General features: G+C 42.5%; 1 protein-coding gene across 1 annotated transcript; it reads right to left on the reverse strand.

The window, feature by feature from the left end:
• Positions 1 to 7,954: 7,954 nt before the first annotated feature.
• On the reverse strand, positions 7,955 to 16,993 carry tm2d1 (TM2 domain containing 1). Its single transcript, XM_067514267.1, has 7 exons — positions 16,834 to 16,993; positions 16,313 to 16,386; positions 15,556 to 15,664; positions 15,096 to 15,187; positions 11,028 to 11,101; positions 9,019 to 9,155; positions 7,955 to 8,349 (listed from the first exon to the last, which is right to left on the reverse strand). The coding sequence occupies exons 1-6, from the start codon at positions 16,965 to 16,967 to the stop codon at positions 9,045 to 9,047; spliced, it is 594 nt and encodes a 197-aa protein (XP_067370368.1). The 5' UTR covers positions 16,968 to 16,993; the 3' UTR covers positions 7,955 to 8,349; positions 9,019 to 9,044.
• Between the last annotated feature and the right edge of the window lie 524 nt (positions 16,994 to 17,517).

Raw genomic sequence — 17,517 nt, forward strand, 5'->3', positions numbered from 1 at the left:
TTTCCCCTTGAAAGTAGAGAGAGAGGAAGTCTTTTGACATTTGCACTGAAATAATTTGCATTTTGATCTTTCTTGTGTACGTGGGGACAGTTTGTCCTGATGTCAATTTGTGTTTCATTGGGGTTGTTGCAACAGCTTCACCTCGTAGCATCGGCAGCAGCAGCAGCAGCATCAGTTCCTCTGTCACTGTATCTTTACAGCTGTGTGCAGAAGAGGCTCAACGCTCGGCTCAACGCTCGGCTCAACGCTCGGCTCAGCAGCATCACTTGCCATCCACACAGACACACTACAGGAGATAAAGTCATCATATTGGATCATATTTTCAACCCCGACGCCCAGCGACTGACTACACACAGCACAATAACAGCCTATACTGACTAACAGTGGTATTAACACAAAGCAGATGTAGTCAGCTAATTTCCCAATCTTCATTTTCGTTGTGTTTTATGCTCCTGTGCTTTATCTGCAGACTTAAGTTGGTTTCTCATCGTTCTGTGTGACGGTGTCCATCTGTTGCGTCAGCTCTTGGCCCAGCCGCTGGTCCTGTGATTCATCATCCCAAAAATCCCATTAACCAGAGAAATCTCTCCTGCGGAGTTTCCACACATCTTCCAGTGTGTGTTGTGTTGTTGTCAGCTGAGCTCAGATTGTTCCCTCCACCCCCCCGGTGGCGGGTGGAGGGTGGGAGCTGCGTCACCTTCTCCTCTCAGGTTTCAGGGAGGTAGACGACCGCAGAGGAGTGTGAATAATTTAGGCAGCTGCCGACACTGGGCGTCGCCTTTCCACAACATACACACACACACACACACACACACACACACAGCCATGCCCTGATATGCCCCCACAGCAAACAAAGGTCAGGAGGTCGGATTGTGAACCTGAGCCTGAACCAAACCCTGGTCCTCTGCAGACACATCAGAGTAACAAAAAGGTTGAACTTGGATTTTAAGATAAGGAAGAAAACAAGACGACCTTTGCTGAAGATAAAGGTAAAGGTTCATTTCTAGCCCCGCCCTCTTTTACACCTTACACCTGAGCTTCCTGATAGGAGGATGAAGAAGCAAGAGACAGGAAGTGGGAAGCAAAAAGAGAACTAAAACTGAATGTCTGTGGTTATAGTTAAAGGGAGGCTGCAGGATTTAAGGTGGACGGAGCAGGTGAAGGGTTCTTTGGAGCCCATTGGTCTTTTTGTTCATCTAATGTGAGGAGCATGTGCAGCAGGTTGTAGAACAGGTTGTTTGATTTATTTTGTTCATTTATTTCAACAGGCACAACACATGAATTCACAAAAAGCTCTACATTTTTATGGGGTTTGATATTAAACGTTAAGAAAAATTAACATGGATGATGATGATGATGATGATGAAAATCACAAATCAAATAAAGCTGCACATGCACACAGCAGTGCCACTACCAACACATTTTTTTACTAAAAGTAAAAAAAGTATTTCAAATATACTTTTGTGTCTCCGTTACCACGTTCCATTGGCCAATTATACTTTTCCTAGTTTGCACAATGCACTCGCCTCCTGAAAGCTCCTGTTTCCTGCACTGTCTTCTGGAGTGTGACATCTGACAATGCGGAAAACTGAAACTTTGTGGAAATTTAGACTTTTTATTCCGTCCAGACAAAGATTCTGATTTGCTTTTTGTCCTCCACTATTTCTGTGACAAAATCACATTTAGAAACTTTCTGTGAAATTCTCATCACGTGCACAACATGACTGATTCATCTGCGTTGAGTTTCTGAGGCTGGATCCTCATGGAAATGTATTCGAAAATGTGGCCGACTTAATGGAGACTAAATGTGTGTTTCCACCAAAGGGTTTCTGCTACGTTTCTTTACCAGGAACTAAAGGTGAAGATCATTTCCTGGGGTTATAGTTGCATTTGGTTTGCATTAGTTCAGTGATGAATTAAAAACCTGTTTTACATCCCAATATGCTCCAACAAAAGGTGTGAAATACCTGTTGCAGCTCCTTGAAAGGTTCCTGGTTCAAAGGAGAAGTTCCTCTGGTGGAAGCCAGTCTTTAGTTTAAACTGGAATCGGGCTCTTGCTGTTAAGATGTGGCTCCGTTGTTTTATAAATGGTAGGACAGAGGACAGAGGACAGAGGACAGAGGGCCTCCTTGTCTGCCCGCAAACACCAGAATCAGCTGGTGAGACGGTGTGGACAGGACTCTCAGGGTTAATGAGGGGACTGCTGCTGCTGAGAGACGATCGGCCCCAGCTGAGGACACGCCTGACGGACACATGGCTGCAGGCGGTGCTGTGGGCCATCGTGTGGGAAATTATAGAGGACACACACACACTAACAGGAAGGATATGTGTGATGCTCACACGGGTTGAAAGAAATGTGCAACAGACTGATCATCAACGTGAAACATGTCGTGAGACTTTTTTAACGGGCAGCACAGCGGTGGAGTAGTTAGTGCTGCCGCTTCACACCCAGATGGTTGTAGGTTCGCATCCCTGACTGACCAAAGACGTGTGTTAGGTTCATTGGTGTGAATGTCTGTCTGTGTGTCTCTCTGTGTTGGCCCTGAGATAGACTGGAGACCTGTCCAAAGTTGGACCCTGAGCAGGTTCTTATCATATAGGAGATGCATTAATAATAATTATAATAATAATTAATAAATAACATTTTCTGCAGTTATACAAACGGAACAAACGTGCACCTGCACAACCGCACACTGCAGCTGCTCATCATTAGGTGGCGCTTGTGGACCAGAGGAACCTTCTAACTATAACCAGTAGTTAAAGTTCTACTCTTGTTAGAACACTGCTGTGAAGAACCAGTTAAGATGTTACTCCAGATTAGGTTCCTCCTCAGCTGAATGGGAACCGTGTTCACATGTGTGAGCCAGTGCAGCACAGACTGGAGGCTCCAGCTGTCGTTTTTTTTCTTGCAATGACGTTGAAAATTGAGGGAAATTATCTGTTTTTAAAATGTATTTTGGTAACAATTTATTTTGATCCATTCCATAAATTCAAATGTATCTCCAGAAAACCTCTGAAGAAGTTTCCTGTAAAGAAGAAGAAGAAGAAGAATTCAGGATAACGAAGAATAACATTTCCAATATTAATTAATTAACAAGTGAGTGAATGGAACAAATTCTTTTATGTAAATTCATCACAAAGTCAGTGTGAAACTCAAATATGTAACTGAACCTTTTCTGTATTTTCTTTCTTTAATAAGCAGATGATGCAGATGATTTTATCAAAGAACCTTTGAGGCCTGAGAGCATGAAACGAACGATCTGACAAATCAGGACAGGCCGACTTCTCTGTGCGGTCGTGTTAGTCCAGATCACTTCTGCAGCTCGTGAGCAGGTGGTTTTCGTTCACCTGAAGCAAATGACTTACTGCAGGTTGGGTAATGAGGAACAAACCTCAGAGAAAGTCCGAGAGATTTCAGTGAAAGTGAGAAACGAACGTAAAAGCAACGAAACGAGTTAGTTCACATGGTTTGTGATCGTCTTGTGTCTGTCAGTCTAAGTTGGTAATTTAATGTCTTCTATCTCTGGTCATTTTGTTTTTTATTTATTTATTTTGTCTTTTCAGGCACCGCGTCTCATGTCTCTTTGTGGTTGTATTTTATGTCTATGTTGTCATTTCACGTCTTGTAACTAAACACTTTGCCTTTCAAACTCGAAATATTGACTCTGGTTTGATGCAGAAGCTCCAGGGAACCTCTGACCTCTCTGGCCCCTGTTCAGTAATCCATCCCAGCTGGGTAGAGACTGATCAGCAGAACCTGCTCTGCACAGGAGAGGTTCACCTCATTGTTTCCAGTCTGGATCTTTAGGAGAAGCAGCTCTGAAACTCCTGTGTTTACTACCGGACAGCAAACTTTCTGCTGCTTCAGTTTAGTCTGTGTTCGGGACCTTTCTGTGCTGCGGCGTCCCCCCCCTCATCCATTCACGCAGAGCCACAGGAAGCACAGTGACAGCACCTTAACGAAGGGCCGCAGACACGCCCCCTCAGCCATAATAAAAGACCAATTAGAGAAGAGGATTAAAGCGCCCCACGTCCACGCACAAATTAGCATAAATCAAAGAGCCACTGTGCTGTGTGTGTGTGTGTGTGTGTCCATGGTGAATAGTGATGAGCTCCAGGCTCAGTGTGAAGTCGGATAATTGCTGCTGGTGTTTCTGATCGATACCACACCCACCGCCAGGCTCAGCCAATGGCAGCAGGCTTCCAGCAGGAGAGAGAGTGTGTGTGTGGTGGGTGATCAATGGAAACAAAGACCCAGGAAAAGTTGCTCCAAACTCACAAAACACAATAAATGCAAGACGCAAAACTTTGCTGGGTTCCAAACCAACACATTAGTGCAGGTTTCCCTCTGCTCCTGCTGAGAGGATGTGAGCTGGACAAAGCTCAGACGGTGAATATGATATTTCTGTCTGTTTCATTTCTCTTAAAAAAAGAGACCAAATGGAAGTGATGGAATCTATTGACGCACAGTCCTGCAGTCCATCAGCTGGTGGACAATCCACTCGCTAATACAGGAAGAGGTGGTGGAGGAGTCAGATGCTGAGGAGGAAGCCAGAGGTTTGGCCTCAGAAATGACTTGATTATTCTGCTCTGTGACGACCTGAAGCATCGTTACTGTGAAAACCTGCACAGTGTTTTGTGCTCCTGTCTGTCCCGCGCGTCTTCTTCTGACGTGTCTGTCCTCTTTGTTGTGGGAAATTAAGTACAGTCTTCAATTTCTCAAAAACGTTTTTCTCCTTCTGCTTCCAAGCATCGATTTCGCATCAGCACATTCACGCCAGACTCTGCTCTGGAGACAGTGCTCGGTTTGTCCATCCTGAGCTACTCTAGGGACATGGTGATCTCAGTCAAAAGAAGACCTGCTCCCTGTCGACAAAAGGATCCTTCCAAGCTAAAGAAAATGCAAAGATTCCTGATTTTGTTCTCCCATTGTCCAGGTGTCTCCTGATCACTTGTCAGGGGGACTTTGTTCATTTAGAGCCCCCACCTCCCCCTCGTCCTCCTCCCTCTCCTCATACAGGGTTCTTCAAACACAGAGCTGTTAAGATGTAAAACATCTGATCTTTAAATATGATTTTAGGTCCCTGCAGAGGAGACATTTACTCTGACAGGTCAACGTCTCCCCCAAGGAGGAAACTTACCCTCCTCCTCCTCCTCTTCTTCTTCTTTCCTCTTTATCTGGCATCATCTCTTCTTCCTCACCTCATTTCTCCTCTGATGCCTTCTCTGACTTCCTGTGTGAGTTTGAGCGACCTTCTTATGTCTTTTGCAGCAGAGAGTCCCAGTTTGTCCATCACATTAACGTACTGTCTCTGTTACCTTTGTCCCAACCTAGTGTTCAACATTGATTTTATTTACAAATTGCAATGAAGTTTTGTTTTGGGTTTTTTGGTGAAAAAGGTGTTTTCTGGTTTGAGACATTCAGCTCGAATGTTAGATTTTAATGCATTTTAGAAAAAGATCTTTTGTGTATTTGTTTTGCAGCTATTGTTTTCTGTCTTTTGCTTCTCTTCTCCTTTCAGTCCTTCCTCTTTCATTTCTACGTGAACCGACTTTATATGGAGACTTCACCTCCACCCTGAACCTCATTCTAACGTGGACAGTGAAACCAGGTCTGTGAAGTCCTTTAGTCCTTTGGTGGTGAGCTGACAATTGTGCACAGAGAGACAAACTCTGACATTGGTGCAGCTGAGCCCTGAGTTCCCCCCAGTGCCAGGCCGAGTGTGACTACTGGGCCGAGTTATCTGTTGACACACCAGGCCCCACTGTCCAAATTAAAACACACACACACACACACACACACACACACACACACAGGGATTATACAGAGAGAAAGACCAGAGCGCTGGGATTTCTTTATTTAGTACACTCTCCACAACCCCCCGTACACGGGAGTGCACACACACACACACAGTTTGATGAAGGTTTGCATACAGCCTCTTTCTTATCTGTGAAGTTTCTTCCTGCGCTTCGTTCCAACTGACACAACTGTAATTTCATGCTTTCTGTGTTTCCCATGCAGATGCTGTGTGTGGTGTGTGGGGGTGGGGGGGGGGTCTAGCCCCCTATCAAGCACCAAGAATGTAAACTGGTTTGATTATTATTCAAATGTTTTGTGTGAACTGCTCCACGACAACACGACAGATCCCACTGCAGCAAAACATTAACACCAGTTTTTACACACGTTCACATTTTCAGAATCACAACGATGTAATGAAGGTAAAGGACAAGTTCAGCTGTTCATACACTCCAAACAGGCTTGAAGACAAAATGAGGCGTCAACCTTCCAAATTAGTCATGTTAAGTAGAGATAATCAGACTTTTAGGATTTTTTTGAACATTTGGCACAAGTGTCCTGTTGGACTCAAGGATTAACTGATTAGAACACATGGTAAAGATGACAAAGACCTGTAGCACTGCACAAGAGGAAGACGAAGCAAAAGACCTGCGACTGCAGACACACAAACTGGTAAAATAGCAGCATCTCACTCCCCTCTGACTCACCACATACAGTTTATAGCTGCTTTTAGGAGAGAGACGTCTGAGAAGAACGATTAGATTCAAAAATAGAGAAAAAAAATAACATTAATGTAAAAAGTGAATCATACAATCGAACAGACGGTGCAGGATTATTGGTGTGCAGCTTTGAAAAGATGTTAGAAAAAGCTCCAACACCAAAGCAGCTAAACGTAGATCACAGCACGAACACCAACAAAGAGCCAGTGCGGCTGCACCAGCAGAGGACGTGTTCAGATGGTTTTGGTGGATTGATGACTCTTGTTGCAGAATTCTGAACAACCTGAAGCCAATAATTAAGGAATAGGCTTCACTTGTAAGTCACTGTGGATAAAGGCGTCCTGCATCCTTCACTGGAGAAGTGAAGGATGCAGCTTGAGAAGAATCTGTGCAAAGGAAGAAAACTGCATGACAAGTGTAATTAATAAAAGGATGATGTGCAAAATAAAACCTGTACAGAGCAAAGCAGGACCAGAGTTCAACTGAGTGGAAACACAAACCGGAACTGTTGCTGCAGCTCCTGAGTTCATGTGTCGATGTGTTTGATGGAACAGGCCTTAGAGGAGAACCAGCCTGGAGCTGTTGGAGGTTCTCCTGGACCACGTGTGTGTGAGCAGTGAAGCTTGAAACAGTATGATATTTGAATTCTGACACAAAACACACACACAAAGTCAGTTTGTGGGTCTGTGCACTTCAGCATAATCATCACATTTAAGTCCTTTCAGGAAGTAGTCAGACTTTGAGCCTTTGCTTTTTACATGTGGACTCCCACCTTTAGGCCTCTCCACAGAGGTTTGTCCTCAGTCCCTTGCTGGATGGTTACAGCCTCTTCACAGTCTTCACTCTGAGCCGCCTGTCTTCCTGGTTATGACTGCTGCCGGTCTCCTGACACGGGGAAAAATCACTGGGCTGTTCAGTGATGAAACGCAGTTAGCGACCGTCTGCGTCCTGAGATTCATACTGTCTGAACTCCTGCTAGGGTGAGTGTTGAGGGTCCAAGGTTCTTCCTGTTGGGTGACTCAGTTGGTCTGGACAGATTCAGGAAGAGTCCTGGTGGTTCCAGACTTCTTCCTCTTGACAACTGTTGATGCTCCTGGGAAATCAGAGCTGTACAAACGCTTTTACACACTCAGTTCACCACTATATGTGATTGTTGGAGTCTCTGCACAATTTCCTGGACATTTTCACTTTTCTTTTTTATACATGTCGCTCACTGAGTGTAAATTAATGGGCAAAATGGCCGTTTCATCCATTTTAAATTAACAACACAACACAGTTGCGGAGAAGTGAAGGGGATTGGACAGTTTCTGAAGCTCGGTAAACGGTTTGACAGCCTCATTTAGCCTCGTTACATCGGTCCACGACACTTTAGCATAACTGCAAAAGTCTGTAACTGATGAGAACAAGTAACATATCGTTTAATAATGTGAAATGTGGATTTACACATAAAGAAACTTTATTTACAGAGTCATAAATTAAACAAAATCAGCAGCAACACATAAAAATATTACATCAAAATAGTATAAAACTAAAACAGAACAGCTGGACAGATGTGATGATGGTCCAATGTGACATTTCTTCAATTTTAATAATTTAACTTCTGCAGTCTCCAAAAGAGGAAGAAACAGCTGCTGGAGGAAAAGATGTAAAAGTATAAACCGATGTACAGACAGGATGACGCACGTTTGAATCACTGTCAACAGCCACAATTAGGTTTCAGTGTTCTGGTTCGGTTCTGGTTCGTCACGTAGACAGTCGGCGTCTCAACGAACGTCACCTCGGCGTTTTCCATTGGGAAGCTGTGAGCTGCGTTTCCAGGACTCATGGAGAGACCTGAGGGACAAAGATGGACAGCGAGTTACCTGTGTGACACAGTGGAGCATCTCCCCTCACAAACAGACCCCAGCTACAGAGACAATCTAAGCTTCATTGGTGAAGCTGAAACCACCTGCTATCAAAATGAAATTATAAATAAACAGGCCTGTTTCCCCCTGTGGGGTCACAGAATAATAACTCAAAGCCTGAAGAAGTAAAAGTATTTTGGTAATTCGGGTGAACTTCAGCATTGGTTACGTTCCAGCCGGTGTCAAGTCTCTATTCACACAGGAACCTGCAGCACGTTCACTTTACTCTCTGATATTTAACCAGTCATTTCCCAAGTGGAGGAAGGTGTGTGTGACCTTGTACTGGGAAGTTTCACCCTGCAATTCATATTAGAGCACATTCATTCACAGCACATTTTCAAAGATATGGAAAGAGACAGAATCTGTGTCTCCGTTGTTTGAGTTTTGTCCTTTTTCTGTCCTGAACAGCTTCGTGTTCAAATGAAAACGAGCTGCAGTCACATCAGGTAAAAACATCAGAAGTCGTGGAGTCAGTGCAGTAAGAGTCTGACTGATCCTGGTACCAGACTGATTCAGAAATGATCACTTAGCTCAGAAAAATATCATTTTCAGACCCTTTTAAATTAGAGCAGAACTTTCGCGTCTCGTCAGCACTGACCTTACAGCGGGGGTGTCCAGGTGTGTTCACAGAGACAGGTGGGGCTTCCTGTAGGTCTGGTTGGTGATGGAGATGCGGGTCAGCCTGGCGCCGTAGTAATCCACAATGTAGTTGGAGCCGTCTGCTGGACCCACGATCTGCAGGGGGAGACAAACCACAGCGAAGCTGGGAAATAATTCTACTATGTCGAGAACTCGTGTTTGTCTCACAATCACTAGAAGTTATTAATGAAGCCTCCTGCTCTGACTTTGAGCACGACTACGACTTCGCACTGGTGTTTTTCTGGGAATTAATGTTTGTGGTTTTAATGCTGCGATAATGTTTTTGAGTCGCATTCTTGGCTTCATCACTTGCGCCGCGATTTGCACAAAGTGTCCTGGAAGTCAAACCTGCTTAAATCACTCGCTCCTTTTCGTGAAACTGATCAGATTTTGTTTCACATTTGTTTCCACCAGGTGGGGAAATTAAATCTCTCAGTAATTTGAGGTTTCACGGCTACAATTAATGATTACATTAGCTGCTGTCAAGCCCAGTTTAAAATCTGCAATCCGTCAAACATCATGTTCCAGTTTAAACGCCCCATTAGTCCGACCATCCATCCATCCACCGCTAGTCCCCTTCACACCATGCTGTGATGGATTTCCAGGTTCTATTATCTAAAACACTTCAAGAGGAGGGAGTGATTCGTCCCTTCACCTCCCGTTTGCCTCTCTCCATCCGTCTGTCTCTGTTCTCCCCGAGTCCATTAGAAACTTCAGGAAGCATCATTCATCCTGAAGGCCTCCGAGCGACGCGGCACTGCACGATAAATCGGTGTAAATAATAATCAGAAGGCCGACGCCTGTTTATTCATCAAGCTCGCCAGCCCGCCCCCCCGATGGGCAGTTAACCACTAAAATATGAGGCTCGAGCGCCGCGTGCCACGCTAAAATGGATCCTCTGGGAAACGTGGAACTCTTCATCACAGGTGTCACTCATGAAGAGGATGTTAAACAAAAGCCTGAACGTGTTTCTGGGGTTTAAAGCTCTGATTTCCGATCAGTCTGGACACAGTCGGGACAGTCTAATAATAAAAACATCATCTTGCTGCATGATCCATTTTGTGTTGAGCTTCAGTTCACACTTCGATACTGCGACATTCACGGCATAATCTGCCTGTACAACTCAGAATTCATAGCTCGCTCGATGATGGCAGGTCGTCCTGGTCCAGATCACAGCTGGACAATTTAGGAAAATAATTGAGCTCCGATTTTCTTTTAACATGCAATTTTTTTTAGATTCTCTGCTTCTGTAATATTCAGTGAAAACATGCCAGAAATTATAAGAATGTCCTCGAAAACATCAATTAGACTTCTTCTTCCAGCCTTTTCCTAATAAACCGAAAATACCACCCAACAATTACATGCACGTCTGTCGTCAACGTTCTCCAGACGGTGAATTTAAGCTGTAAACTTGATGTTAAGGTTTTTCAACCCCCACTAAGAAGAGGTGGTTCTAATGTTTTGGCCACTCAAGGTACAAAATGAATGAGGGGGCCAAAACTTTGGAACCAGCTCTACTTAAAGGCAACTTCACCACATTTCAACTTGCTCCCCGTGGCTTTAGTTTAGGGTGTAAATATGCATTAAGGCTTTTAAACTCCTCTCTGACTTATTTCTCTTCCTCTGGCTGAAAAACGCCTCCAGATGACATCACCGGGAAAGGTTTTATATCATTAGGCGTGATGTCACCTGGAGTCGTTTTTCAGCCAGAAGAAGGAAGTTATTTAAATATAGGGAAGTGAGACAGAAGTTTAAAAGCATTATTGCATATTTACACCCTAAACTAAAGCCACTGTGAGCAAGTTGAAAGTTGGTGAAGTTGCCTTTTATGTTGCACTGCAGTACGACTCCTCCACCCACTACAACCTCAACAGTAAACACACAGTAGAATTATGTTCCCTTAGAGATCTGAACCTTATACAGTAATCAGGTGGGTTTTTAGACTATCTGACTGCAAGTATTACTCACCTGCATGGCGATCAGTATGAAGTCGATTAAGGTGCCGATTCCACAGAAACCCACAGTGCAGAACTTCAAAAGTCCTGAGAGAGAGTAAATATGAACTGATTTTAAAAACGACGCTCATCTTCAACAAATACACAAGTGAATAATAACTGCTCTTCTGTGGACACTGTGATCACACAGTTCCAACAGGTTTTAGGAGTCATGGCAAAATCACAAGCAAACATTCATGATCTTCAGGGATGGGCGGGTCAATTCTCCAGTACGGATACTTGAGACACCGGGCCGATGATGTTTTGGATTCGATAGGTTTTAAATATCGTGCTAATACAAAACGTGGCAGCAGCCTATCAGCTGCCAGAGCCTCAGTCGAGCTCCGAGTGAGCAGCTCCGCGGCAGCATGGACGACCAAGAGACAATGAGAAGCGTAGCCTGGTGCTATTTTTCACCCAAAGCCAAAGTCATGTGCTCCGTCTGCCACAAAGCAGCAATCTGCCCGGATGTCAGAGTAAAACAAGTGAAATGATCATTTTCCATTGTGTTGATGATGACGATGACGTTACTGCTGCTGCTGCTGATGTTTTACTGGTTTAATCTCTCAATTTAAGAAGTGTCATTCATTTTGAAGTTATCTACTGTCAAATTATTTTTATTATAATTAAAAACTGACGAATTTTCATCTGATTTTTATTTAATTTACTCATTGATGTATTTTATTACCATTTTAGGAGCATTTCTTTCAAGTTTTTATGTTCATGAGTTTGATTCATATTTCATATTGCCTTTGCAATCAAGTTACTAATCATGTGATTTTCCTGGTATCGATGATAAAGTACCATAAACTAATAGTATCGTATCGAAAGGGAAAATGTGGGTATCGCTTCTCCCTAGAAGCATATTGGTGTCTGTTCCCACTTCATCACTGCATGATTTTTCCATTCTGCTTTATGCGCTTCAGAGGTTTATGTCACACCAAACTACCCACTGAGGAAGAAACCTGATCTGAGACGGGTCAAAAACTAGACGAGAGCCAGACCTGATCCAAAACGTAGCTGACCAGGAGAAACCATAAACATCATCGTCACAATGAAGATAGTCGACCAATTAACAAGTAGATGCAGCCGAAAGGAGCAGAATTAATGATAAAGTCACAGAATTTATTACAAAATGTTTCAAATCAAACTTATATAATAAATATACCTCAAAACAGACAACAACCACAAACCATGTCTGCTCATTTTCTGTGAGTTTTAGTCTGGTGAGTTTTTTTGTGCTGGTTTTCGTGTCTATAATTGTTTTACTTCTCTTTAAATATATTTTGGCTCTAATGCTGTTTTGATATTTACAGTGTTTGCATCTCCACCGACATTTCACATATTTTCTGTCTCTGTGTCGTTGGTTTCGTGTCATTTTGCAGGTGAAGTCCAGGGTTCATTGACTCTTTTGTCCTTTAAAAATTAGCAGCTCATACTCAGTGTATTTATGTATCTATGAAATGAATGAACAAATTCATACAAATATTTGAAACTATAGTCCAACACTACTAATTCTAATACTTTTACATAATTTAATTTAACTAATTTAACTAATTTATCGAACCAGCAATGATTGTTCTTCATCACTATTAACTACAAACAAATGAAACGTATTTCTTTACATGGGCTCGCTGGATTTCTCAGCAGCTGCAGTTGAGCTTAAACATGGCATCAGGCCAAAAGCAGCACATCGTGCAAATCCTGCTCCTCAGAGGATGAACCCTCTGCCTGACGTTTCCTCAGGATGTGCAGGTAAAACTCTAATAACGGACATTTTAGTCTGTGGAAACTTCTCATCCAGTTGTTCTGTGTTTGTTCGGTGAAGCTCTTCAACAAAGCTCCCTGCAAAATTAATTTTTCGAAATGAATCTGACTTGGCTCGGGTCGGGCCGACCTGTGCCAAACCGGGCCGGGTGTTCGTCAGTGCAGCTGTCCTCCATCCAAATCCCCCCACGCCACCCCTCCGGTACCACACACACAAAAACACACAGAGCCTTTCAGCTTTTGTCATGTTGCAGGTGTCTCATTAAGAGAAGGATGAGAGGAGATTCAGTCTGCTGATAACTCGTCCTTGTTGTGCTAATTGTAACTGTTATTCTTTGGCTTATTATGGTCCATTGTGTGTAGATCAGTGACAAACAAAGACTAATTGAATTTCATTTAAATTCAGGCTGGAAAAAACATAAAACAGCCAAAAAGATAAGCAGAAAAGGGGCAATGCCGCCCAGTTTAATGAGAATATTCAGAGCTCCAGAGAGTTCAGCTCTGAAAAATGATGTTTACCCCAAAAATATAAAGTTTATATTTTTTAAATTTAAGTTCGCTTTTGATTCTTCTATTTTTACTTGCTCACAGTTTTGTGTCCCTACATAACTTTTTTCCTTGTTTTCACGTAGTGCACTGTTAAAGAAAACTGCAGTGTGACGGAACTAAAGCGGCAGATCAAAGGACCATTTTCAACTCAAACCAGTTTAATCAGCCTTCACTTTCTGTAGATCATCATTTAGCGGTTTATTGACACCAGCAAACAAAACAGAATTTGCATCATCATCCTTACTACAGATGTGGGAAATAAAAATTAACAAACACACACACTTGCACACTAATACAACAAAATATTGGAATATGTGACTGGCAGGTGTGTTTAGGTGCCCAGTTGTGTCCTACGACATTGATTATTCGAACAATAAATAGAACTGAATGTTTCTGCTCCGTTTCAGATTTGGGTTTTGTCTGTTCAGACTGCATTTATAGTTAAGAGGTGTAACCAACATGAAAAGCAGAGAGCTGCCTATAGTTAAAAAAAAAAAACAAGCGACTGTGAAGCTGACAGAAGATGGAAAATCAACCAGAGCCATTGCACAAACATTGGCCATAGCAACCATTTGGAATATCCTGAAGAAGAAACAAACCACTGTGAGAGCATTAAAGAACCAACTGTTAGTGACATCAGCAACAACCTCCAGAGGGCAAGAGTGAAGGTAACACAATCTACTGTTCACAGAAGACTTCCTGAACAAAATTACAGAGGCCACACCAGAAGATGCAAAGCACTCATTACCGAGAAGAATAGGAGAATAGGAAGGCCAGGCTGGAATTCACCATAAAGTACAGAGATGAGCCTCACAAATTCTGGGACAAAGTTTTATGAACTGACACAAAGATTAACCTTTACTAAAGTGATGATCCCAAACATACAAGCTCATCTGTGAAACCCAGTGGAGGTAATGTCATGGCTTGGACTGCATGGCCTTTTCTGGGACAAGCTCATTAATGTTAATTGATAATGTAACACATGAGGGCAGCAGCAAAATGAACTCAGAAGTCTACAGAAACGTTTTGTCTGCCAATTTAGAGGAAGGTGCAGCCAAACTGATTGGGAGATCTTTCATCATGCAGCGAGAGAATGACCCAAAACAACAAAGGAGAAGTGGAAGGTTGTAAACTGGGCAAGTCGATCTCCAGACTTAAACCCTAAAGTTATGTATCAGGTCTAGATGTAAATACCTGCAAATAAAAGCTGAAATGTTGATCTCGTGTCTCACATTCATCTTTTGATGTCAGACTCAAATGTTTTCAGTCTACAGCAACAATACAGGGATTTCCCTCACTGTTCCAATACTTTTGATGGGGAGTGTAAATGGTGCGTGAAACTAGCGTCCACTTTATTCGTCTCTTGCACCGTGTGGACACAAACCTGTTCTTCCCACTTCTGTCCTGTTGAAACTGAAACCCTTCCTCTCATTGACTTTCCTATTTTGCTGCGTTGTTCTCCACCAGCAGGTTATTGTCCCAAGGCCCTAGAAGGTCGTGACCTTACTGGACAGGAGTTTACATAGACAAGTGCCCAGTTCTAAACCAACACAGTGGGCTGTTGGTGGGGGGTGTTGTATCATGTACCAAAGCCACAATACTCTTTGCCTGAGACAATCTCCAGGTAATCCACCAGGAAAGGGGCCTGGGGTTTACCTGATGGTGGGTGAGTGTCAGATGTGAGGGAATGCACTGTGTCAGCGAGTGTCCTGCTGTGTTTGTGTACCTAGAGCAGGGTATCCGAGGTAGAAGCGGTCTGCTCCGAGCCAGCCCAGAAACAGAGATAAAGCCACTGCTACTTTGTAGGAATAACCACTCCTGAAAAAAAAACAGGAAAAGATGTAAAAAATTAACGTATCGTTAATTATAATTACAAAGAGCAAAAAATACAATTTTCATCTAGGGTCAAATAATAAAAGTGCTAACAGTAAATTAATCTGTTCTGGACCCGGCGATCAAACAAGTTAGAATCTGTGTAACTTTCTTTTACTACACCAAACTGTCACAAGCCCAACGTCAGTTTGTCTTCTCTGAACAACACATTTTAGTAACAAAGACTCCACGACAAACATAAGAGAAAACAGTGCTTCAGAAAATTCACAAGTTTTAGTCAATTCTACCACAGCTGTGAATTACCGGCAGTCGGATAATGTGATAATGTGTGTGTGTGTGTTGTGAGCACTCACACGTTCCTGCAGGGGATGGTTTTGTTGAAGCCCACTTCTTCCCCGGTGAACCTGAACTCCGTCCCGTTGGAGAGTCGACAGCTGATGTTTGGAGCTGGGAGACACTCCACTGCTCATGCACACACACACACACACACACACACACACACACACACAAATTTCCTGTCAATATTTTATTCTTTTTAAATCCCATTTACTGTTTATGTCTATGCATCCTGCTTTGTTTCTAAATCCTTTCTTAAAACCTTTTATATCTTACGTTAAACAGTTGGACTGGGCTCCCATCTTTAAATACTGAAGCCCCTTTGCTCTTTATAACCTCGTCCTGAGCAGTGCTTCAGCACTAAATGTTATTGTAGAGAGTTTTAATAGACTTGATGTCTTGGCTTTGTTACTACATGTAGTGTCAACCTGTATAAAGATCTGTGTCTTTCTAAACTATGTCCACCGTGTTCAGTTTACCACTGGTGGACTACAGTCAAGCTCTACCCTCATCTCCAGAGTAAAATGTAAGCAAACTCTAATGTATTACTGAGTTAAGATTGCTATTTAATCCATTGCCAAAAAAGAGCATAAAGGAAAGAAGTCTGAATATTTTATCATATTGGTATCCGCCCCCACCCCCACATAGTCCGTCCATCCAATAATGTAATACATTAATATTTCAATAAATGTCCATAGTAATTGCTGAAGTTACAGGATAAAAAAAATACGAAATTTTGGTCTTTTGGTCAGTGCTTTGCAAACTTAGACCCACCCCAGGCGATCTTGTCCCTGCAGTTTTCTGGCTCCTGAGTGGCTTCATCAATCTTGGGATCTTTACAGAGATACATGAGGAGAGTGAAGGAATCCAAACTGTCTGCTCAGCACATTTCCTTATTGTTCCTTTACCAGAGCAAAGAAACAAGTGCAGGACTTTTACAGTGTTTCATAGTTATTTACGCCTAGAAGCCTTTTAAATATATAAAACTTCTCATTCATTAAATTTGGGGAATATCTGAGAAACTTTAGCTTGTGTCGTATCGAGTCATAAGCACTTAACATCACAGGTTTAAAACGTGGTAATGTGACGCTTACACAGTATATACAGAGTCTTGCGTTTACAGTTGACACTTAATCCTAAATATGAACCGTAATAACTATAACTTCATTTTACCAGGACAAATGTTTATGTGACAAGTAATGTCAACGTTAGCCTACTTAAGCTAGCTGCCAGCTTCTTGTACATTATCTTCCTCTAGATGGGAGCTACGTTATCAATCCGGGGTTGAAGGATATTGTCCGAGTCTTAGGTTTCCGCAGCTGTCCGCATCTTGAGCCAGAACCACCATGAAATGAGAATAAACACAATAAAATAACAGACTCCAGATCCAGGAGCGTAAACAAACCAACCACCTCCGAGAGGACGCCATGACTCTGGGTGTCACGTGAGAAGGTGATACCTTCACAACGCGGCGAAAAACTGTAACGCAGAACTCGCTAGGACACGGAGGCAGGCATAACCAGCCGCTCCATCTTTATTGTATGTTATTTTACTTGCAAATATGAGTCACCAGTTTACTTCATTTTTACGCCCAATCGTTGTAAAGGACTTTTATCTTCCATCTACCAATAGCTTTATCGATAAAGTTAATCAATTAACTACGGAGCCGCAAAATGACTTCAAAGACAGACAAAACAAATACATAAAGACGTAATACAAGCACAAATAAATGTAAATAATTGAGGTAACGCATAAGAAGTAAAAACATGCAAAATAAAACGAAGTATGACTTCATACAACATTACTAAAAGCACCGCAGACAGATGTCACACAAAAATAGACTAAGGGCGCCTAAAAGGAGATAGAAACGAATACAAATAAATGCACAGTAATGAAAAAGAGGCACAATGAGGCACCAAATAAATGAACAGAGATATAGAATATCTTACAGAAAAATAGAGACTTTTGAGATGGAGACA

This window comes from Channa argus, chromosome 8 (genome assembly GCF_033026475.1).
Source record: "Channa argus isolate prfri chromosome 8, Channa argus male v1.0, whole genome shotgun sequence".
In the NCBI taxonomy this organism is placed as follows: Eukaryota; Metazoa; Chordata; class Actinopteri; order Anabantiformes; family Channidae; genus Channa; species Channa argus.